Consider the following 23,439-nt stretch of genomic DNA (forward strand, 5'->3'; position numbering starts at 1 on the left):
TTTTATCTTAAAAAAACCTTTTGAAAGCTATATGTGCAAGTATTGCCAAAGACAGTGCTTCTGAGATTTTGATAATGATCTCCAGAGATCTCTTTCAGCCCTGCATTTCCATGATATTAATTTTAATTAACCAGCAGTGTTTTTATTTGTAAACCTGTTACATTTAGCAATAATGACCAAATTTCTGCAATTTAGTGTAAATAAAATAGGATTATTTTTGTAGATTGCCTGGTCTTTTGGAAAGTTCTGCTGATAAAAATAAAATCTGGAAAAAACAGGCATGCTCTGTACCTGAGAAGCTTATAACGAAGTGTGACAAGCAGAAGAGAAGTACATCATCAGGACATACATTCCAAAAAGGTTAAGTTTATGCCCTGTTACTAATAAGTATTTGTGAATGGCAAATTATATTTTTTATGTTCAAACTTTTTAATAAATTTTTATCTTAAAAAGATTTTATTTTCTTGTTTGCATTAGTTCCTGTTCTCAGTGAAAGAGCTGCCAAACAAAAAGCTTTCTATTCAATATTTGAGAGTACTTCTCCAAAACAACAAGCTCAGAGTAAAAAAATATCAAAGAAGCAACAAAATGAAACCAAAAAACCAGAAGAAAACTGTGTAAGACACAGAGGACAAACGCTAAACAGTTCTAAGCATTTAGAACAGAAAATACTAAGTACAGAGGCAAAAGAAGTTCCCAGCACACCTGAAACATCTTTTAAATCAGTTTATCCAAGTAAAATGACTGAGAAATATCTGGGATCTTCAACAAAATTAGTGTTGACCAGAAATTCTATGGAGGAAGTTGATGTTTCTTTTAGAAAAGGGACTACAAATCATAAAAAATCTGAGAAGGTGATGGATTTTCGTCTTGGTTTCTCTGACTTAGCAATAAAGGGAATGGTGTAGTTTCAGTGTTCTTTCCACCATATTTTCAATATTTCAATATAGCCTCAATAGCATATTTTTAATTCTGCTTATTTCTAAATTTGTTCATCATTTAGTTTACACTAATGCAGAAGAATAAGGGGTCCACCATATTTTCAAATGTAACTCATTTTTATATATGTTTTGTGCTGAAAATTTAAAATATTTATCTATTTTAATTTCAGGGGGTTCCTTTTGTTTAAAAATATGAACCAGTCCTTTGTTCTGGTGGCACTTGTGATTGTTACAATTTAAATCAAGATCCCTGATGAAATATCCCAATGCAAGCCCAACCGTATTTAAATATTGGGTCAGAGACAGGATTTTAAACTGTCCATTAAATGGAGCTGGTTTACTGATAAAAATATCCAGATTGTTGCCACTTGCATCGAAAGCTGTGGTAATTTTGTGGGGAAATTTCTGTGAAGGCTTCCTTACATTGTTCAAGTAGAGGGGTGTGATTTTCTTCCTGTGGAAAAGCTGCCCTCAAGCCTGGTGATCCTGAGGGATCCATGGGTGTCGAGTGCCAACTACATGGAGTCTTTGTACCCAAACTGCCGCTCTACCCTTTTATTGTACAAAGTTTACTGTCAGAGTTAACAGGTTATTTACAAAGTCTGTTGTTACAGAAAGCAAAATCTAAAGAAATGGCTGAAACAATAGAATCAATAATAAGTAAAATCAGTGACAGATATAAACAAAAGGATGATATCGAACATACAAGAAAAGCAGGAGAATTTTTAGCTAATAACAGGTATGGTATAAATTGTTTTCTTAATAGTTTGAACAGCTTGATTGTGACTTACTTCCTTGTGCACTTGCAAAGAAGAAAGAGCAAATAAAGCCCCTATGCAGCCTAGTTTGGTTTATCCAGATCATAAATCTGTGTGAGAAGGTGGAGGACAAGCTCAGCTAAGCCCAGTTTGTGAGTAAGGATTTTGAAGCAAGCCTCCCAGCCCAGGTTGATAGACTTGGGCTCGCTCTAGGGCTCTAAAAATAGCTGTATAGACAGAGCACGAGCTACAACTTTAAAGTGCTGCCTGTACTGCTATTTTTAGAACACTAGCAGAGGAACTGTGATGCTCAAAGTTCCTTTAAAGGCTACAATAATTTGGTTGTATGTAAACTTAATCACATAAAGGTGTGATCTTTAGTGATGCTTAACACCTGCGTCTTCGATTGATTAGTGGGAGCAGTTGTTTCTCAGCACCTTTGAGAATCAGGTCATCAATCACAATTTAAATAATTTTTATATTTATCTAATTGTGAACAAATGCATCAATATATGTTGTAAAATTGGTTATGAAAATTATTTTGAAAAACGAAAACAGTAACACAAAATAACTTGAGTTTATGTTTGCAGCGTAACTCATGATATTTGGCAGTTACGGTTTTGTAACTTAGTTCACTCTAACTACTATTTGTTTGCAGGCAGTTCCTGCCCAGCTCTCCCTGGAATTGGTTCTCTTCTGTTATGCAGAAATGGAGAATGCTAGGAGCTCCAACAATAGTGGAAGGAATTTTGGGGGTTGGGATGTATAGTTATTGGTTCTGTGACTACACAGATTTTCAGTACTACCTATCCCAGTATGTTAGGGGTGCAGATGTTGCTGCCTGGGGATGAAGGATACTGGGACAGTTTTTTTGCCAATTTAAATGGATGTAGCTCCCTGCTACTGTATCAGCTTACACTGGCAGAGAATTGGGCCCTTTGTTTCTAGTGCAGCAAACCTACACAAAGAACAGCGACTTAGGGTAAAAATTGTAAAAGAACCTAACACACTGAAATCAATGGGAGTCTGGCACCTAGCTGTGTCTGAAAATCCCTCTAGGCCCCTATGTATATCTAGGCACTTAAATACCTTTAAAAATCTGACACTTAAGCACCATGGAAATTTTACTTTTTAGTTTAAAAATTTTTTCCAAAGTATCGAGAGTCAATGGGACTTTGACCCTTATGGTCTAATTCACTTTTGAAAATGAGACTGAGGCTTAAGTCGCTTAGGCTCTTTTTATAATTTTACCTTTTGAGCTTTGTGCAGTAGTGAGAATTTGGGCCTATTGGGAAAAAAAATGAAGTTGTCTAGATTTGGCTTATAATTGTGCAGTTTTTTTGTAGACTAAGTTCTAAGTTACTAGAATTTTAAGACCTATTTTTACTATATAAAGTCATATGTTATCTTAGAATCTGTTATTGAAGAACTCTGTGATACATTATACAAGCAAATATTTTCTTGTTAAGGTTTTCATTTATATTAGTAATATATTGAACACATTTTTGGTATGCATTTGATGGTATTTGATAAAAAATTTTTAGGTCACGTTTAAATAAGTCTGGTTTCAAACTCAATAAGGTACGTTTACTGTTTTTTGGTTTTTTTAACATAGAAAATTGATATAATCTACTAGAATCTAAGACAAAATCTTGTTCATTATAACACTTTTCATATTTGAAATATCCCAATATACTTTAGAAAGCAATGAGGTATAAAATTATATAAAAATATGGCAGTTGGTAGATGCTCCACAATAGTTGACTAGCATTCCTGAATATGAAATCTCTCTTCTTTAAAAATGACTGTTAGCCAAGTCACAGGATTTATTCCCAGTCATTTTTAAAATGATCATGGACTATTTAATTTGCATCTCCGTCTGGATATCCAAGAGTGACAGGCATATGGGACCATAATTTTAACATCACATCCAAAACTGGTACATTGCTGCACCTACCCACCTTATTTCTTCACAGCAGTGTCAGCTCATGTGTTGGTGTGTTTTTATAGCTATTCAATAATGTTTAATATGATTCCTTAATAGTACCGCCTATAATAATAGTGACTGATACTTATATAACACCTATCAGATAGAATTCTCAAAACTCATGACAAATTTTACAAACTAATTTCTAAGGGCTTGTATACATGAACATTCAGTTTGTGGCAAACTGAGGTGTGAATCCACCCCATGGTAGTCTGCTGTACACTAATTGTCTGTGTCCCTGCAGACGTGCACTGAAAGTTCTTCAAGGCTATCGTCAGCAGGTACTCTTATAACACCTGCTAACCCTACGGTCAGCCGGTTCTTAAAAGGGCTTGACGGGCTACTTCTCAAACTTCTGTACTGGTGAACCCTTTCACATAGCAAGCCTCTGAGTGTGACCCTCCCCCCCTTATAAATTAAAAACACTTTTTTATATATTTAACACCATTATAAATGCTGGAGGCAAAGTGTGGTGGAGGCTGACTGCTCGTGACCCCCCTCCCCATGTAATAATCTCACAACCCCCTGAGGTGTCCCGACCCCCAGTTTGAGAACCCCTGCTATACCCTAACATCCATCAGCCTGTCCCTGCCTGGGACCTCAACCTGGTCCTTTCTAGGTTCATGGGGACCTCCCTTTGAACCATTAGCAACATGATCCCTTTTCTACTTCTTATACAAGATGGCATTCCTAGTAGCGATAACCTTGGCCAAGAGGATGTCTGAGCTCAGAGCCCTAACATCAGAGCCTCCCTACATAAGGACAAGGTTCAGCTCAGGCCTCATCCTGCTTTCCTCCCGAAGGTTGTGTTGCATTTCACATCAACCAGGACATCTTTCTCCCAGCATTCTACCCTAAGCCTCATTCCAGCAGCAGGGAGCAGAAGCTCCACTCTCTGGATGTCTGCAGGGTGCTAACCTTTTACATCCAGAGAACCAAACCTTTCATAAAATCGGTCTAGTTATTTGTGTCCGTGGCAGACAGAATGAAAGGTCAGCCTGTGTCGTCACAATGCATCTTATCATGGAGCGCGTCCTGTATTTGTGAGTACTACAACCTGGCAGGTGTTCCTGCACGTCCAATCACTGTACACTCCACCAGGGCGCAGGCTTCATCAACAGCACTCCTGGCTCAGGTTCCCACTCAGGGAATCTGCAGGATGGCGATGTGGTCCTCCATCTATACTTTCGCCAGGAACTATGCAATTACCCAGGAGGCCAGAGATGATGGGGCCTTCGGACGAGCAGTGCTTCAGTCAGTGGAGGACTCCAACTCCACCACCTAAACTTGGGCTTGTGATTCACCTGGTTGGAATCGACATGAACAAGCACTCGAAGAAGAAAAAATGGTTACTCACCGTCTCATAACTATTGTTCTTCGAGATGTGGTGTTCATGTCCATTCCAATACCCACCCTCCTTCCCCCTCTCAGAGTAGCCGGCAAGCAGGAACTGAGGGGGTGGTGGGTCGGCGGGGCTCTATATTGAGCACCATGAAGGTGCGACTCCAGGGGGTGCCCAGACCGATGCAACAGATGTGGCTATGGGGAAAATCTTCTGGCCACCATGCACATGCGTGCGCACGCACACCTGGTTGTAATTTTTTCCTTAGTGTGCTTTGATCTACCTTGTTTTGAAAAGGGGGTGATCAAAGCTCACTAAGGAATGATTAGTGTGACTAGTAGGGTCTTCATGGACAGTTAGTATGCAGCAGGCTTGTGCAGGGTATATTCATACCCTTCTCGACATGAACTAAATGTTCATGTAGACAAGCCCTTACCATATAGCATATAATGGGATCATTTAATTTGAGTGAAGTTCATTGTTCCATGATATGCATAGCAACATTATACAGCAGTTTAAAAGATACAATTAAGAATACTTCATCCAGATCTAAATATATGAGAATAGGTAGGAACACACATTGCTCAAATGGAATTTGAGCATGGTACAGAAACCAACACTGTTATTTTTGGAATAAGTACCATGAGATTTTTAAGGGCCACAGATGATGAGGACTTGTATTTTACATCTCAAAATATTTCTCTTCCAGCAGCCCCTGACCCCTAATACCATATTTGAATATTGTAAGTTAAGTGAGGTTTAGATTCAAAAGCAATTAATTTATCACCCATGCTTCTGTTAAAGAACTTGCTGATGTATTGATGACTATAGATGACCATGTTTTGAATATTAGACCTGTGTAACTCTTCTTGTGAATATGTAGGGAAAAGTTCAGAATAGAAGCTGTAGAAACGTAAAAACTACAGCTGTGCTTAATATGACTACAGGACATATTGTGTAAGTATCTAGTAATTTTGTTTTAAAATGTTTTAATTATCCAATTATGTTAAGAATATTCCTTGATTCAAGAACTAAAACTTTATTTGTATCTGTTTTGACAGGGATGATGTCTACAATTTTAACTTAAGTGCATTTGATGAACCTACGATAAAGCTTGGAGTAAGATTCCAGTAGTCTACATTAATGTAAACTGGGAACCTTTTAGTTCGTGCCCACAGCATCCACATACAGGAGTTACAGCATAGCACAGTGGTGTGCACTGCTGTTCACATCCTTGTAGTCCAAATTGTAGGGCAATATAGACAAGTCCTGAGAAAGACTCAACCCAAAATACCTAATAGCACAGTGGTTAGGGCACTCACATAGAAGGTGGAAGATATGGGTTCACGCCTTTGCTGCACATTAGGCAAATGTAGGAAATTGAATCTAGGTCTTCCACATCCCGGGTGAATGCTTTTTAAACAATGGGCTGAAAGTTATAAGGGGGAGCACCACCTCCTCCTCTCTATATATTTTATGGGTTTAGACATGCTCTAAGCCTTTTGAAAGGGAGAAGAGTGGAAATTCATGGAAACTAGTTCTCAGTTCCATGAAATCTGGCAGATCCATCCTCTAGCTTTTCCACTCTGCTACCAGCTCTGTCTTTAGCATAAACTATGATGTAGTAGCATACAAGCCACACATCTGAAACTTTTCTAAGTACAAATTGGAGAATATGGGCCAATTTATAACTCTTAAGAAAAAGCTTAAAATATGCATCTAAAAAGAGTAACATTATTTATGTGAAATCTGGGAAGTTTGTACTAAAATATTCAAAGAGAAGATGTGAAATATTCTCTAATGTGTAAAGTGATCATTGTAAATTATTGCAAACAAGAAATTTTGGCGTAAAAAAGGCTTAGTGTTACTCTTTGCATGAATAACTAATATATTTTATATATATCATGAAGATACATTTGCAATTATTTTTAATTTATTTGTACTTACATTTTAGGTCCAAGAATTACATGTTACCAACCTGAAAGCTAGTACAAATCTCACAGAAAAAATGTAAGAATGTTACATTGTATTATACTAATGTAAAAAAAACATTTTTTTTCTTAAGGATGGTAATAATGAATAGTTTTGTTTGCATTCTCCAACATCCCCCTATGCCAATCAAGATAGCAGGGTGCAAGTCCTTCTAAAGATATAAACAGGAAGAAAACACTCTTGTTGTCTCACTTTCCCTGTAAAGTGGGCTGGCGTAACTTCATCATTTATTTTCCTTTCTTCAGCAGGTAAAGGCAGCTCCAATGGCTTCCTCAGCTGCATTTCGTTGTTGTTTTTTGTTTGTTTGATTGTTTTACTGTTTTCCTTTTGGCAAAGTTCTTCCTAATCCTTTCATTTTCATCAGATTACTAGTTTAGTGTTTGAAAGTGAACTGTGGTTTCCACACTTGCCAAAAAGAGATCAAGTGCATGTGCCTCATAATTCCCCTCCCACACACTCACATACATACCAATAGCCGAAAGATGACAATAACCCCAGCAGATGTCTTCCGCTTTGGATGCATTTATTAATGTAAATATCTCTTTGTTTAAGGAATCCTGATGAAAGCAAAAGTATCCTCCAGAAAAAAGTAGATAATAAAGTAAGTTTCTTAAATTCAGGGAAACTGATATTAAAAAGACCAAAATTTCAATATGGAAAATAACCATTTTTTCCCCTTAAAATGATACAAAGAATTATAAAAAACTCTAAGCCATCTTTCCACTCACATGGTCCTTTATTTGAATGGAGGTGGAACTGCCCCTTGACGTAACTTAAAGCAGCCTGAAGTTACTGAATTTAATACTGTGAAAACTTTTGTAAGGATAGGCCTTTAGACTTGGGTTTTGTAGCTCAAATGCTTCTTATCTCTAGAAATCCCACATACTTTCAGGTAAAAACTGTATTATAAGTCGAAACAAAAATAAATGACCTGTAAGCATTTTTGTTTGTTTGTTTGTTTTGTAGAATAAAACTAATAAAAACATGAAGCATCTCTTTAGTGACACTGACACAGAATGCAGAGGTGATGACAGCAAGACAGATATCAGTTGGCTACGAGAGTCTAACAGAAAACCTAAACCCCAACTAGTAGACTACAGCAGAACTAAAAATCTGAAGAAATCTAAAAGTATAGAAGCAAGTAAGAAACTAATTGTTGAACATTTAGGGACTGTGTTTCACTTGCCTGTAAATAGTTTTTAAATTATTTAATTATATTTGCCATGCATAACGTATGTTGTGTGCAGTGTGTCACAGTTCATGGTAACTGTCCCTTGAGGGCAAACACTCTAGGCTCCCACCTCCTCAGTCGCCGCCTCTCCTCGGCAGAGACCAACAGTTTCTCCTTCCTGACCAAGGGATCTTTAAAGACTGCACATTCCCTGCCTTCGCTATGATATTCCCAGCAGTCCAGACTGCCTAAAAGACCACCGTCTGCACTATGCTTTCTCTTCACAGTCTCTGCCCAGTGTATTGCCCGTAGTTATAAGTTACCACACAGCTCTTTATAAGCAAGCACATTCGTTCATCAGGTGAAAGCATTACAGAAAAAACATACTAAAAACAATAAAAGAAATATACAAATGCTCACAAGTTTACTAGAGGTTACCCAACTCCAACATGGGGTTCTGGTAGGTGCCAGTCCTTAAAATCCACAACTGGGTTTTCCTGAGGTTACAAATACATAATTTGTCTCAGATTCAGAACCAGAACAATCATGAATAGTTCAGTCATTCCTTTGTACAGCTTGGGCTTTTGATGTTGGCCTTATGTAAAGGGATCAGCAGACAATGGCTCTCTCCTCAGGGTGTAGCTTCAAAAGGCTGTGTTTTTGCATAACTGGAAGTGGATAATTTGTATTCACCTCCCCTTAGATATCCTCCAAGAAAACCACTTAATATTTTTTGTTCAAGAAGTCCATTCTTTTAGGGTACCTTGTTTCAAATAATCCTTTGAACCTGCAGGTCTCACCTAGAATAGAATCATAGAATATCAGGGTTGGAAGGGACCTCAGGAGGTCATCTAGTCCAACCCCCTGCTCAAAGCAGGACCAACCCCCAACTAAATTATCCCAGCCAGGGCTTTGTCAAGCCTGACCTTAAAAACTTCTAAGGAAGGAGATTCCACCACCTCCCTAGGTAACCCATTCCAGCGTTTCACCACCCTCTTAGTGAAAAAGTTTTTCCTAATATCCAACCTAAACCTCCCCCACTGCAACTTGAGACCATTACTCCTCGTTCTGTCATCCGCTACCACTGAGAACAGTCTAGATCTATCCTCTTTGGAACCCCCTTTCAGGCAGTTGAAAGCAGCTATCAAATCCCCCCTCATTCTTCTCTTCCGCAGACTAAACAATCCCAGTTCCCTCAGCCTTTCCTCATAAGTCATGTGTTCCAGTCCCCTAATCATTTTTGTTGCCCTCTGCTGGATGTTTTCCAATTTTTCCACATCCTTCTTGTAGTGTGGGGTCCAAAACTGGACACAGTACTCCAGATGAGGCCTCATTAATGTCGAATAGAGGGGAACGATCACGTCCCTCCATCTGCTGGCAATGCCCCTACTTATACATCCCAAAATGCTATTGGCCTTCTTGGCAACAAGGGCACAATGTTGACTCATATCCAGCTTCTCATCCACTATAACCCCTAGGTCCTTTTCTGCAGAACTGCTGCCTAGCCTTTCAGTCCCTAGTCTGTAGCGGTGCATGGGATTCTTCCGTCCTAAGTGCAGGATTCTGCACTTGTTGAACCTCATCAGATTTCTTTTGCCCAATCCTCTAATTTGTCTAGGGCCCTCTGTATCCTATCCCTACCCTCCAGCGTATCTACCTCTCCTCCCAGTTTAGTGTCCTCTGCAAACTTGCTGAGGGTGCAATCCACACCATCCTCCAGATCATTAATGAAGATATTGAACAAAACCGGCCCGAGGACCGACCCTTGGGGCACTCCACTTGATACCAGCTGCCAACTAGACATGGAGCCATTGATCACTACCCGTTGAGCCTGACAATCTAGCCAGCTTTCTATCCATCTTGTCCATTCATCCAGCCCATACTTCTTTAACTTGCTGGCAAGAATACTGTGGGAGACCGTGTCAAAAGCTTTGCTAAAGTCCAGGAACAACACGTCCACTACTTTCCCCTCATCCACAGAGCTAGTTATCTTGTCATACAAGGCAATTAGATTAGTCAGGCATGACTTGCCCTTGATGAATCCATGCTACCTGTTCTTGATCACTTTCCTCTCCTCTAAGTGCTTCAGAATTGATTCCTTGAGGACCTGCTCCATGATTTTTCCAGGGACTGAGGTGAGGCTGACTGGCCTGTAGTTCCCAGGATCCTCCTCCTTTCTTTTTTTAAAGATGGGCACTACATTAGCCTTTTTCCAGTCGTCCGGGACCTCCTCCGATCGCCATGAGTTTTCAAAGATAATGGCCCATGGCTCTGCAATCACATCTGCCAACTCCTTTAGCACTCTCGGATGCAGCGCATCCGGCCCCATGGACTTGTACTCGTCCAGCTTTTCTAAATAGTCCCAAACCACTTCTTTCTTCAGAGAGGGCTAGTCACCTCCTCCGCATGCTGTGCTGCCCAGTGCAGCAGTCTGAGAGCTGACCTTGTTCGTGAAGACAGATGTAAAAAAAGCATTGAGTACATTAGCTTTTTCCACATCCTCTGTCACTAGGTTGCCTCCATCGTTCAGAAAGGGGCCCACACTTTCCTTGACTTTCTTCTTGTTGCTAATATACCTGAAGAAACCGTTCTTGTTACTCTTAACATCTCTTGCTAGCTGCACCTCCAGGTGTGATTTGGCCTTCCTGATTTCACTCCTGCATGCCTGAGCAATATTTTTATAATCTTCCCTGGTCCAATCTTTCACTTCTTGTAAGCTTCTTTTTTGTGTTTAAGATCAGCAAGGATTTCACTGTTAAGCCAAGCTGGTCACCTGCCATATTTACTATTCTTTCTAGACGTCAGGATGGTTTGTCCCTGTAACCTCAACAGGGATTCTTTAAAATACACCCAGCTCTCCTGGACTCCTTTCCCCCTCATGTTATTCTCCCTGCCAATCAGTTCCCTGAGATTGTCAAAGTCTGCTTTTCTGAAGTCCAGGGTCCGTATTCTGCTGCTCTCCTTTCTTCCCTGTGTCAGGATCCTGAACTCGACCATCTCATGGTCACTGCCTCCCAGGTTCCCATCCACTTTTGCTTCCCCTACTAATTCTTCCTGGTTTGTGAGCAGCAGGTCAAGAAGAGCTCTGCCCCTAATTGGTTCCTCCAGCACTTGCACCAGGAAATTGTCCCCTACATTTTCCAAAAACTTCCTGGATTGTCTGTGCACCGCTGTATTGCTCTCCCAGCAGATATCAGGGTGATTGAAGTCTCCCATGAGAACCAGGGCCTGTGATCTAGTAACTTCCGTTAGTTGCCGGATAAAGCCTCGTCCACCTCATCCCCCTGATCTGGTGGTCTATAGCAGACTCCCACCACGACATCACCCTTGTTGCTCACACTTCTAAACTTAATCCAGAGACACTCAGGTTTTTCTGCAGTTTCATACCGGAGCTCTGAGCAGTCATACCGCTCTCAAACAGACAATGCAACTCCCCCACCTTTTCTGCCCTGCCTGTCCTTCCTGAACAGTTTATATACATCCATGACGGTACTCCAGTCATGTGAGTTATCCCACCAAGTCTCTGTTATTCCAATCACATCATAATTCCTTGACTGTGCCAGGACTTCCAGTTCTCCCTGCTTGTTTCCCAGGCTTTTTGCATTTGTGTATAGATACTTGAGATAACTCGCTGTTTGTCCTGCTTTCTTAGTATGAGGCAGGAGCCCTCCCCTTTTGCGTTCTCCTGCTCGTGCTTCCTCCCAGTATCCCACATCCCCACTTACCTCAGGGCTTTGGTCTCCTTCCCCTGATAAACCTAGTTTAAAGCCCTCCTCACTAGGTTAGCCAGCCTACTTCCGAAGATGCTCTTCCCTCTCTTCATTAGGTGGAGCCCGTCTCTGCCTAGCATTCCTCCTTCTTGGAACACCATCCCATGATTAAAGAATCCAAAGCCTTCTCTCCAACACCACCTGCGTAGCCATTCGTTGACTTCCACGATTCGACAGTCTCTACCCAGGCCTTTTCCTTCTACGGGAAGGATGGACGAAAACACCACTTGCGCCTCAAACTCCTTTATCCTTTTTTCCCAGAGCCATGTAGTCCTCAGTGATCCGCTCAGGGTCATTTTTGGCAGTATCATTGGTGCGCACTTGGAGAAGCAGGAAGGGGTAGCAATCCGAGGGCTTGATGAGTCTTGGCAGTCTCTCCGTCACATCATGAATCCTAGCTCCTGGCAAGCAGCAGTCTTCTCGGTTTTCCCGGTCAGGGCGGCAGATAGATGACTCAGTCCCCCTGAGGAGAGAGTCCCCGACCACCACCACCTGCTGCCTCCTCTTTGGAGCGGTGGTCATGGAACCCCCATCCCTATGACAGTGCATCTCATGCCTTCCAATCAGCGGAGTCTCCTTCTGTTCCCTTCCGTCAGATGTATCATCTAGTCCACTCTCCACATTAGTACCTGTGGAGAGAACATGAAAATGGTTGCTTACCTGTATCTGCGCTGCTGGTACATGGACTCTCCCCTTTCTTCTTCTGGCGGTCACATGCTGCCAAATTTCTTCACCGTCCTCCTGTCCCCACTGCGCGGCCTGCTCTTAATCTTCAGAACATTGTGCCCGTAGAAGCATATCCTGACATCTGTCCAGGAAATCTTCACATCTGTCCTCTCTCCCCACTTGAGAGGTTACATATAGTCCTACCCCACAATTATACATGAAATACAATAGACTTCAAAGATATTTAAATTTAATTAAATACGATCTCCTGAAGATAGGGCAGGAAATTGCCATATCTGTCACACAATGTACAGTATGTTTTTGTTCTGCTACCTTCCATAATCTATGGACTTTGAAATGTGCTTATCCTCAGTATTTGTGAAGGTGAATTTTGTAAAAAAGTGTTTATTTAGGACAAAAAGAATTCTTTTTAACAAAACTACTACTGTCCAAATAGTAATCTGAAGGCAGTTTAATGCATTGATAAAGATCTGGAAAAGCTGAAGTCCAGGAACAACAAGTCCACTGCTTTCCCCTCCATTGCTTTTCCCACAGAGCTAGTTATCTTGTCATACCTTGTACTGACAATTAAAATTGTAGATGGTCAACGTTTTTTGGATATTAAGCTAGTTTTCTAAATGTTATTGATTTTAACAGCAGATACTTTCCCTGACCCTGCATGTCTGATGGATATATCTGAAGGGAAAAAAGCAAAAAATAAAAAGGTAAAGTAAAATTGCAACTTAATTTTAATCGCTATTTTTAATCTATTTTAACTGACCATAGGATTTTTTTTAAATATTTGTATTAATGCACTGTTAACTTTCAACAGAATCCTTTCAAATTCACAGCCACTAAAAATGATTCTGACTGCTCTAATAATACAACAGAGCCAGTTACAATTCCTATTCCCTAATAATACTAGCTGAGAGTTGGAATGATTATGGCATTTTGATGCTTGCGTTTTGTTTTCTAAGATGATGTATAATTTTTTTCGCAATAACTAGTTACTGGTTAATGGCAAGACAAACCATTGTATTCAAATTATTCACTTTTTCAGTGATTGGTTTAGTTAAGATAGCTTTTTGCCTCTGAATTATTTACTGCATTATTTATAATACCTCTGAATTGTTTGTAAGATTATTTAGAAAAATGATAAACCTAACTAAGTATAAAAGCTATAAACTGGAAAAGTCACACTTGAAGTTACATTTATAAAGAGTTTATAATCATTAATAAATTATTACAAGATGTTATAAATATGTTAGACATGAGTATAGATGGTTATAACCATATTAGTGGACAACATATAGATGTTTATAAGCCATGGTTCAAAGCAATCTATTGACCTGCTAGACTTTATAACAATTGATTAAACTGGTTATTAAAACCTCTATTAATTATTAAGCCTTCATAAACTATTTATAAGCATACACTGAATATAAAGTGTGACAAATAAAAATAATGTGATAGCTCTGTGTGTGCATTTAATAATACAAAATTAAATGGAGGGTTTGTATTTTTATGGCTATTTTATGTCAGTCATAAGCTTCAGTCCTTTTGATATAGATCAGGACAGGAGTATCAGGCCTATAGAAACTATATCCCATATCATAACTAAGAAGGAGGATGGAGGAAACATTCACTTTACCCCCCCATCCTGAAGTCTTCTCTTGCTTTTCTAGGCTCTTCTTTTTACTCATGACACCTAGCAGAAGATCATTAACCTTCAGTTATCACAACTTACATTTTCCTCTGTTCCATTTACAAGTCCATGGAACTTCTAGGTTGTCCAGTTCAATAAGTATATTTTGATCCTTTTCTACCCCGGAGAATGGGGAACAGGAAACCTTTTCAATGAGTAATTATCCTTTACCTTGTCAACCTTTCAGGTTTTGTCTTGGCCAGTGCTAAACTACCATTAAAGATTACTTGCTAAATTCATCTCTAATATGAGTCTGCTGAAGTCAGTGGAGCTACATCAGCAGTATTATTGGCTCCATGTTCTATAGAATAAACATGTAAAATTCTAAGGCTAATATGTGCTTCCTTTTTCCAAAGTACAGTAGCTAGTTCCTGGTACATACACCATGGTGCAGTGCAATTTGTTCTTTTACGTAGTTCTTGTCATTAGAATCTTCAACTTACATCAACATTATTTCTTCCAAAGCTACCTGTTAGTAAAAAACAAAATGCAAAGGCTGATGAAAGAATAAAACAGACAACCAGACCAAAATGGCCTCGAAGAGCAGCATTAGCAAAAAAAAGTTATAAGGATTACTCAAATTCAGAGTCTGAGAGTGAACAGGAATCGTCACAGTGCTTATGTAAGAAAGAAAAATTAAGAGTACAGGTAAACTGTATTATTGATCTTCTGCAGCATCTTTATGAAACTAGGGCCCTAATTTTCAAAAGTGGCCACTGATTTTAGGTGCCTCAAATTTTGATTGCCCAAGTTGGAGAACCTGGGCGGCGGGTGTAATAGGCACTTCTGCCGACCCGCTGCCGGTCACCTGGGCCATGGTGAACCTGGCCCTTCCATGAGACCTCCAACTGCCTCCTCCACTCCACCCACTTCTCAGGTCCTCACTGCTTGCTGCATTCCTCCTCTTCTGGACAGGGGAGGGAGGAGGGATGTGGAGAGCCGGCAGACTAAAGAGGCTGGGGCCGGCAGCTTGGCAGGGGGTGGGGCCTTCAGGGGCCCAAGGAGCTGGCACTAGGGTGATGGCAGTTCGGCCTGGCCCGACTCTGGTGGGGAGGACGGCGGCCCGGCAGGCACTTGGAGGCCAGGGAGAGGGCGACTCGACCTGGTGCTCTGGGAGGCCAGTGGGTCTACCTAGTGCTGGGGGAAGCCGGCTGCTCAGCCCAGTGTTGGGGCCAGCCTGACTCTGGCGGGTGGGGAGGTGTCAGCAGCGGGAGGGAGGGGCAGCGGCTCAACGTGGCACTTGGGCGGGGTAGAGGGGCCATGGCTGCAGCTCAGCCCGGGGTGGGTGGGCCAGGGTTCCCCCAGTCGCAGAGGTTCCTCAGAGTCAGAGCTTCTCCTTTTATGGGGTGGGAGGGGGGTTTCAGGGCTCTGGCATGCAGGGAGCAGGGCCTTGGGTACAAGGGGTGGGGCCAGCGAGCTAGCTTCCCGAAAGCAGGGGTTCACCCGCCGCCCATGCTTGAGCTTGATTTTCTGAAGCACCTGTACTTTCCATTGACTTCAACTGGAATTGTGTGTGCTCAGACCCTCTGGAAATTATTCCCTATTTCTTTTTTTCCTACTCTAAAGTAGTACATAGATTTATATAGAGAGAACCTTCTATACTCCAAAAACATGTTTTAGTGGTTTTTTTTCTTTTAAAAGCACCTAAGCTTTAAAAGCACCTATCTCCCTGAGTAGGCTCTTTTAAATGACTTAGACACTTTTGAAATTTTAACATTAGTCTCTTTAAAACAGAAAATATGTTGACCTCATAAAAGAGGTAAGGCTGTTGATTAATCACAGTTAACTCACGCGATTAACTTAAAAAAAATTGTCACGATTAATCGCAGTTTTAATTGCCCTGTTAAACAATAGAATACCAAATGAAATTTATTAAATATTTTGGGTGTTTTTCTACATTTTCATATATATTGTATTCTGTGTTGTAATTTAAATCAAAGTGTATATTATTTTTTATTATAAATATTTACTCTGTAAATATGATAAAAGAAATAGTATTTTTCAGTTCGCCTCATACAAGTACTGTAGTGCAGTCTCTTTGACTGAAAGTGAAATTTACAAATGTAGATATTTTTGTTACATAATTGCACTCAAAAACAAAACAATGTAAAACTTCAGAGCCTATAAGTCCTTCCACTCAGCCCTACTTCTTCTTGTTCAGCCAATTACTGAGATAAATAAGTTTGTTTACATTTACAGGAGATAATGCTGCCCTCTTCTTATTTACAATGTCACCAGAAAGTAGGGTGACCAGATGTCCCGTTTTTATTGGGACAGTCCCATTTTTTGGGACGTTTTCTTATATAGGCGCCTATTACCCCACACCCCCTCTCCCATTTTTTCAGTTGCTATCTGGTCACCCTACCAAAAAGTGAGAACAGGCATTTGCATGGCACTTTTGTAGCCATCATTGCAAGGTATTTACGTGCCAGATATGCTAAACATTGCTATGCTCCTTCATGCTTCAGCCACCATTCCAGAGGACATTCTTCCATGCTTATGACACTTGTTAAAAAAATAATGCATTAATTAAATTTGTCACTGAACCCCTTGAGGGAGAATTGTGTGTCCTCTGCTCTGTTTTACCAGCATTCTGCCATATATTTCATGTTATAGCAGTCTTGGATGGTGACCCAGAACATGTTCTTCATTTTAAGAACACTTTCACTGCAGATTTGACAAAACGCAAAGAAGGTACTAATGTGAGATTTCTAAAAGATAGCTACAGCACTTGACCCAAGGTTTAAGAGTGCCTTCCAAAATCTGACATGGACGAGGTGTGGAACATGCTTTCAGAAGTCTTAAAAGAGCAACATTCCGATGCAGAAACTACAGAACCCAAACCACCAAAAAAGAAAATCAATCTTCTGCTGTTGGCATCTGCTGCTTTGGATTGTTATCGAGCAGAACCTGTCGTCAGCATCGACACATGGCCTCTGGAATGGTGGTTGAAGCATGAAGGGACATATGAATCTTTAGCGCATCTGGCACGTAAATATCTTGCAACACCGGCTACAACAGTGCCATGAAGGGTTAATGTTTAGCTGTTCCACCTGGAAGCAGGCGGGGCACACCCTGACTGTTTCGTAGAAGCAATGCACACATTGCTCTATCCAAGGACAAGGGCTAGATATGAACCATGAGAACTTGATTGTTTGGACAGCAACTGTGGGAGGCTTTCTTAGCCTGGGCTCAAGGCCTGAGAACCAGGATTGTAGTAGTTAAAGGATGGTAACTAAGTATATGAATCAACGTCATACATTCCTTTGTGTAGCAGTGTGTAATGCTTAGGGGGAGAAATATAATAAAAGGAGAAGGTGGAAGGCGGGGGGCAGAACAGCCCATCTCCGCTGACCAGCCTGCTTGCTTGCATAAAGCTGTGCTCTGTCTCATCACTGAACCGCCACAGTGCCATGTGAACACCTGTTCTCACTTTCAGGTGACATTGTAAACAAGAAGTGGGCAGCATTATCTCCTGCAAATGTAAACAAGCTTGTTTGTCTGAGCGACTGGCTGAACACACAGGACTGTGTGGACTTGCAGGCTCTAAAATTCTGCATTCTTTTATTTTAGAATGCAGGGGTTTTGTACATAATTCTACATTTGTAAGTTCAGCTTTCATGATAAAGGGATTGCACTACAGTACTTGTATTAGGTGAATTGAAAATCCTATTTCTTTTGTATTTTTACAGTGCAAATACTTGTAATCAAAAATAAATATAAAGTAAGCACTGTACATTTTGTATTCTGTGTTGTAATTGAAATCAATATATTTGAAAATGTAGAAAACAGCCATAAATATTCAAATAAATGGTATTCTGTTATTGTTTAACAGTGCGATTAATCACGGTTAATTTTTGTAATCGCTTGACAGCCCTAAAAAGAAGCATATATTAATATATTTGTTGAATGCCTAAACCAGTTCAGGATCAATTAAGCAATGGTATGTTTTAATAAAGTACTGACAAACTGAAAGAGATTTCATTTTTTTTAATAATTTTAATATTACCTCAAGTAAAATTTATATACTGGATTAAACAATTTCTGCAACGTGACAAATACGCTCAAATCCCAGTGAAGTCCCTGGGAGTTGAAGACACCTAGGTGTGTTTGAAAATCCCATTAGGTGCCTATCTGGATCTTTAGACACCTAAATACCTTTATAAATCTGGTCCTTAGGACTAAAGGAGAAACTTTAGATATATTGTACTGTATACTTATCTATATATACACGTGTGTAATATCTAGTGTGTTTAAATGTAATGCTTATGTAGATTTGTGTACCTCTAGCAAGAACACAAAAATGGCCAAAACAAAGCTGTGAATCAACACAAGGAACTACAGAACAATATTTCTACAGAGCCAAAAAAGGGAATATCAAGAAATCAACAGAAAATGTTTACTAAATCAAAAGATCCTATGAAACAGAGAAAATTAGAAATGTCACCAGTAGCCTCACCTGAAAGCCCAGCATCTGTTGAGACGATGAGATGTGTGTATTATTTTGTATTTTCATTTTTAAAGTTGTCAACTCCAGTTTTGGATATGAATTAATTAATGTCTCTCTCTAATATCAATTCATTCCAAATAATTGCTTTAAAATATACATACTAATCTTCTTTACATCCATTTAATGTACAACGTTATATGTTAAAATGCAGAAAATACATAGGTGTGCTGTCATCCATTGTTATAGATATATAACAATGGACTCCTCGTTATTTTTGCTGATACAGACTAACGCAGCTACCACTCTGAAACCTGATAGATATTATGGTTGATATTTCATACCAGAGTGTAATAGAAATACAATATATCAGTGAAAAGAACGGTTGGTAATTTACTTGCTATTAAAATATACTATAATGATGAGCAATGCTAAGTAAAAGCAATTTATTTCTTGTTGTGTAGACTTTAAGGACAAAGCACTTGCATGAGAGTAACTCAGTTGTGATATGAAAATATATTTCTAAATATCCAGCTGTTCCATATGAAAGGTATAGCATTTTATTACAAAACCCAAATATTTTATGGTCATGGGCAAATACATGTTTTTTCTTTATATGGTCAACAAAGAAGTTCCAGTATGTATTTTACTTGACTGCTTATTCAGTTTCAAAGGCAGTTTTTAATATGAAGTATGTCTTATTAAAGGATCGGATTTTCATGGGGAAATCCCAGTCCATTCAGTTTGCAATTCTTTTTTTTTTCCTAACACTATGGATTGTATTTTCTAAATAGTATTATAGTTCTTAGGTCAAATCTGGACCATTGAGCACCCACAACTCCTGTTCAAGGTAACTGGAATTGCAGATGCTCAAAGACATGCAAGACAACCCCTTGAAATCCCGCAACATGACTTTGTGTCCATCCTTCCATGGAACTCACAATGACATCAGTAGGAATTCTGTACACAGAGAAGACTTGTGATATGAGGTATAAAAGAAAAAGAAGGTGTTATGGCCTAATATCCTCAATTAAGTGTTCATACTTACTAGGTGCTGAAAAAGTACCAGAGGAAGCATTTACCCAGGAACATGTTTCCTTGAAAAGATCAACATCATCCTATCTTCAGGACTCAACACCAGAAAAGAGGGAATCCTTAAGCATTGTGAAAGGAATTTCAGCTAACAAGCTTTATACAACAAAAAAGAATAATCCAAGTATACATCCAAAGCAATCCTCTGAAAATGTCAGAAAGTTGGTATTTGGAAATGAAAGTTTATCACCAGTTTTAAGTCCACTTTCTTTGGTAAGAATTTAAAGTTACTCTTTACAATTCTATCAATGTCTGCATTATCTTAAGTAAAGTATACAGTATTCATTAATTAATTGGAACAGCTTCTTCATTTGAGTGTTTTCAGGGGAACTGATGTCTATTTATAGTAAATGAGAATTAATTCTGTTTAATAGGAATAGAACTAGTAGACCATTCTAACAAAAAATCAGGCCTGTAGAAGGTGTTTAAATTGTATTCAACCAGGTGCTTTTGTAAGTGCAAAATTCCATGCTCTTTTTCAAAACAGAACTATCCAAAAAGAGGTTTAAAAGATGGAACATTAAAGCACAGATATGATCAATATAATTTATATTATTTTATATTTATGCAGTTCAAGTATTTAACTTGAAGATTTGTTGTATTGTCTCTTTTTTACTTGGTGTCATGATTAGGACAGATGCATAATCAAGAAAACCAAGTAGTGAAATAGGCTGTTGTAATCAGGAATACTAGTGTAATAATCATGGGAGGCATTAACTACAGTATATATCAAAATTTACAACAATGCAAAAAGTAATATTGCTAAGAGGTCCCAACCAAGATTGGGGCCAGCCCCCTTCTTTTAACTGCTTTATGTATACATAGTAAGAAATAGCCCCAACTTCAAAGAATTTGCCTTCTAAATAGACAAGACAAAGGATGGGAGAAAAGAAATATTATTCCCATTTTACAGATGAGGAACTGAGGCAGCGAGAAATTAAGTGAGTTGCTCAAGGTCATACAGGAAGTCTGTGGCAGAGTTGGGACCTGCACTCAGAACTCCTGAGACTCTGGCCAGTGCCTTACCCACGAGACCATCCTTTCTTCTCCCTCACATCTCTGTTTATTCATTGGTCAGAAGAAACAAACACTGATTTCCCCAAGAGAAATAAAACTGAATATCTTCCAGCACAATGTATTTATATATTTGTATTAATCAGAGTTATCATTCAGTTGCACATGTCCATTTCAACAGAGAGGTGCCAATGAAAATATCCTCCTGTATGTATACTTTTCTGTATCTCCAGCTGGGGACATGAATTTGAGGTTTTCCCTAACCCACAAACACATTCCAAATTGCTCAGTCTAGATTCTCACAAGTATGTATTATACTCATGTGGGAGCATGACAACTCTACATTTTCACTCATGCAGCTTTTGGAAGTCCTGTTTACTTGGCAGTAGGTTGGGCCCACATAACCCATGAAGCTATTAAATTCCATGTAGATGTTAGATCAGTGGAGGCCAGGACTATCTTAAAGTGCCTTCAAACTGCCTCCCACTTCTTGGCTGTCCTCTCATCCTCTTGGCAGCAAAGCTCAGAGTTCCATGTTTCCAGGGGTACCCCACACTAGCCACTTTCTCCAAGTCCTGCTTTAGAGATTTCAGATCATGAAAGGGAACACATTTAAATTAATAGACTATAGGTGGAATTTTCAAAAATGCTGACTTAGAAACACGAATCCCAATGACTTTCAATGACACCTGTGTTTCTAAATCACTTATGGTGGGATTTTCAAAAGAGCTTAGGTCAGCATTAACTCAGTCAGAGGATTCCTGCATGGTTGAAGAGGTGAACTCTGTGGAAAGTGTTCCCTTGTCATAGATTTCAGTCCCTGGAGTACACTCTCTGAGAGGGGTGTTGAGGTGGGGAGATGGGAATATCACAGAGTATACACTTTCTTCTTCTATGTCCCCACCTCAAGTCTGAGTCTCTGACTTCTTGGATCTGTGTCCTCTTCATTTGTAGACACTTAGGTTATGATCTGTCCCTTAATTATTAGAAAAGTAAAGACAACTATTTCATCTTTATCTTACACTTTCATAGGATTATGAACATGTTTACAGTCACTTTTATTTTAATTATGCATCCTGCTATGTGCTGAGATTTTTTTTTAAACTTCTGTTTAGATTTTCTATAAACTGATAAAATCTTCTTCTTATGATATGACTGATGTAAATGTAGAGCAACAATTATAATTTTACATTTAGATGGTTAAGCCAGATAATTGCATCTGGAGTAGCATAGTGTATTGCTGTGATGCCTCCTTTGTATCTGTGAACCGGGCATTGAGTTGTTCCACGATCTGTTCTGGGTGACCAGTCACACACTGGAGAGTCTTTAATTTTCCATTTGTACAACAAGTATCCGCATCTGCCATGATTTGTGTGGATACAGTTTAGGGTTGTACATGAGCTTTGTGGGAGATAGAAGCCAGGGATCTTCTGCATCGGGTCTTTCATGAGGTGTTTGTGACTTCTTGTGAACTCCATTCAGCTTTCCATGCTTCATCAGGGTTGAAGTTGCATTGTTGAAGGTTAAATGCGTGGGTCCAAAAGGGCTTACACCACTTCACGCAGTGGTGAGGGATGTTGTTAAGGTCCTGGTGTAGGGAAGATGTTCATTTTCCATGATCCGCTGGAATTCCCAAAGGGTTGTGGCATCACAGCAAACGTACGGGGGAGCAATGTGCAACAGCACTGGCAGCCAAGGTGTTGGGGTCAATGTGAGGGTTCCAGTGATGCACCACATTGCAGTGTTTAGTTGGACATCAACAAGTCAAGTATGGCTACTTCTGGTCCATACCAATGCACAGTATTCAGCTACAGAGTACACAAGGGCTATAAAATTAGTACATTTGAATATCCATTTTTAACAATAGTTTTATTATTTTCTTTTGTGTAGCCTAGTCTGACTCCAGTAACTATGGACAAAGCTGTCATGAGTGGAAAAGACATAGAGGTTACTGAACCTGAGGTGGAAATATGTGATATTAGTGAGGCAGCGAATGTTACAAATTACCTTTCAGACAAACTCTCCACTGACACAGAACTGAAAGATCTCACTAAAAATATGAAAAACAGAGGAGAGGTATGATATAGACCATCTATCCCATTTGAAAAGCTGCAGCGTTGTATGTTTGTTTATTTTACAGTTGGTGGCATTAGGGGAAAATGTATGTTTATTGCTTTACATTTTTAACATTGTTTTCAAACGTTTTCTTGTCATATTGCCTGCATATTTCAGTTTAGTATAAAAACAGTGTTGTCTTGGATGTCATTGTTAGAAACTATCTTAATTCAGACTTTGCCTGTGTTATGACTGTAAGGAAATAATCTCTCATCCCAGCAATAGCGCTGATGATTTGTATTTTAACAAAGAACACAAAACATATCTTTGCTTTTGCCTTGAATTTTTTTAAAATGGAAAAAAATTTCAGGAAGAAAATGACTTGACACTTCTGCATACAAAAACTTACAAAATAAAATTAGGTAGTTTCTTCTACTTTTAGCCTTAGGCTATTAATAGAAGTCCTGAAGAATTAATAATTATTAAAAATTTTGCCACC

The 23,439-nt window shown here is 39.4% G+C and overlaps 1 protein-coding gene across 1 annotated transcript in view; it reads left to right on the plus strand.

Annotated features, from left to right (window-relative positions):
* The window catches only part of SYCP2 (synaptonemal complex protein 2), a 60,192-nt gene that overhangs the window by 27,458 nt on the left and 9,295 nt on the right, over positions 1–23,439 (plus strand). The window contains exons 22-33 of the mRNA XM_077832460.1: positions 224–360; positions 478–854; positions 1,556–1,680; positions 6,090–6,147; positions 6,983–7,038; positions 7,573–7,621; positions 7,987–8,161; positions 13,285–13,352; positions 14,798–14,980; positions 18,623–18,824; positions 19,831–20,084; positions 22,776–22,961. Of these exons, the coding sequence (XP_077688586.1) occupies positions 224–360; positions 478–854; positions 1,556–1,680; positions 6,090–6,147; positions 6,983–7,038; positions 7,573–7,621; positions 7,987–8,161; positions 13,285–13,352; positions 14,798–14,980; positions 18,623–18,824; positions 19,831–20,084; positions 22,776–22,961 (1,870 nt within the window). The remainder of the gene's footprint in view (positions 1–223; positions 361–477; positions 855–1,555; positions 1,681–6,089; positions 6,148–6,982; positions 7,039–7,572; positions 7,622–7,986; positions 8,162–13,284; positions 13,353–14,797; positions 14,981–18,622; positions 18,825–19,830; positions 20,085–22,775; positions 22,962–23,439) is intronic.

The sequence above is a fragment of the Eretmochelys imbricata genome, chromosome 13, assembly GCF_965152235.1.
Source record: "Eretmochelys imbricata isolate rEreImb1 chromosome 13, rEreImb1.hap1, whole genome shotgun sequence".
NCBI classification, from domain to species: Eukaryota; Metazoa; Chordata; order Testudines; family Cheloniidae; genus Eretmochelys; species Eretmochelys imbricata.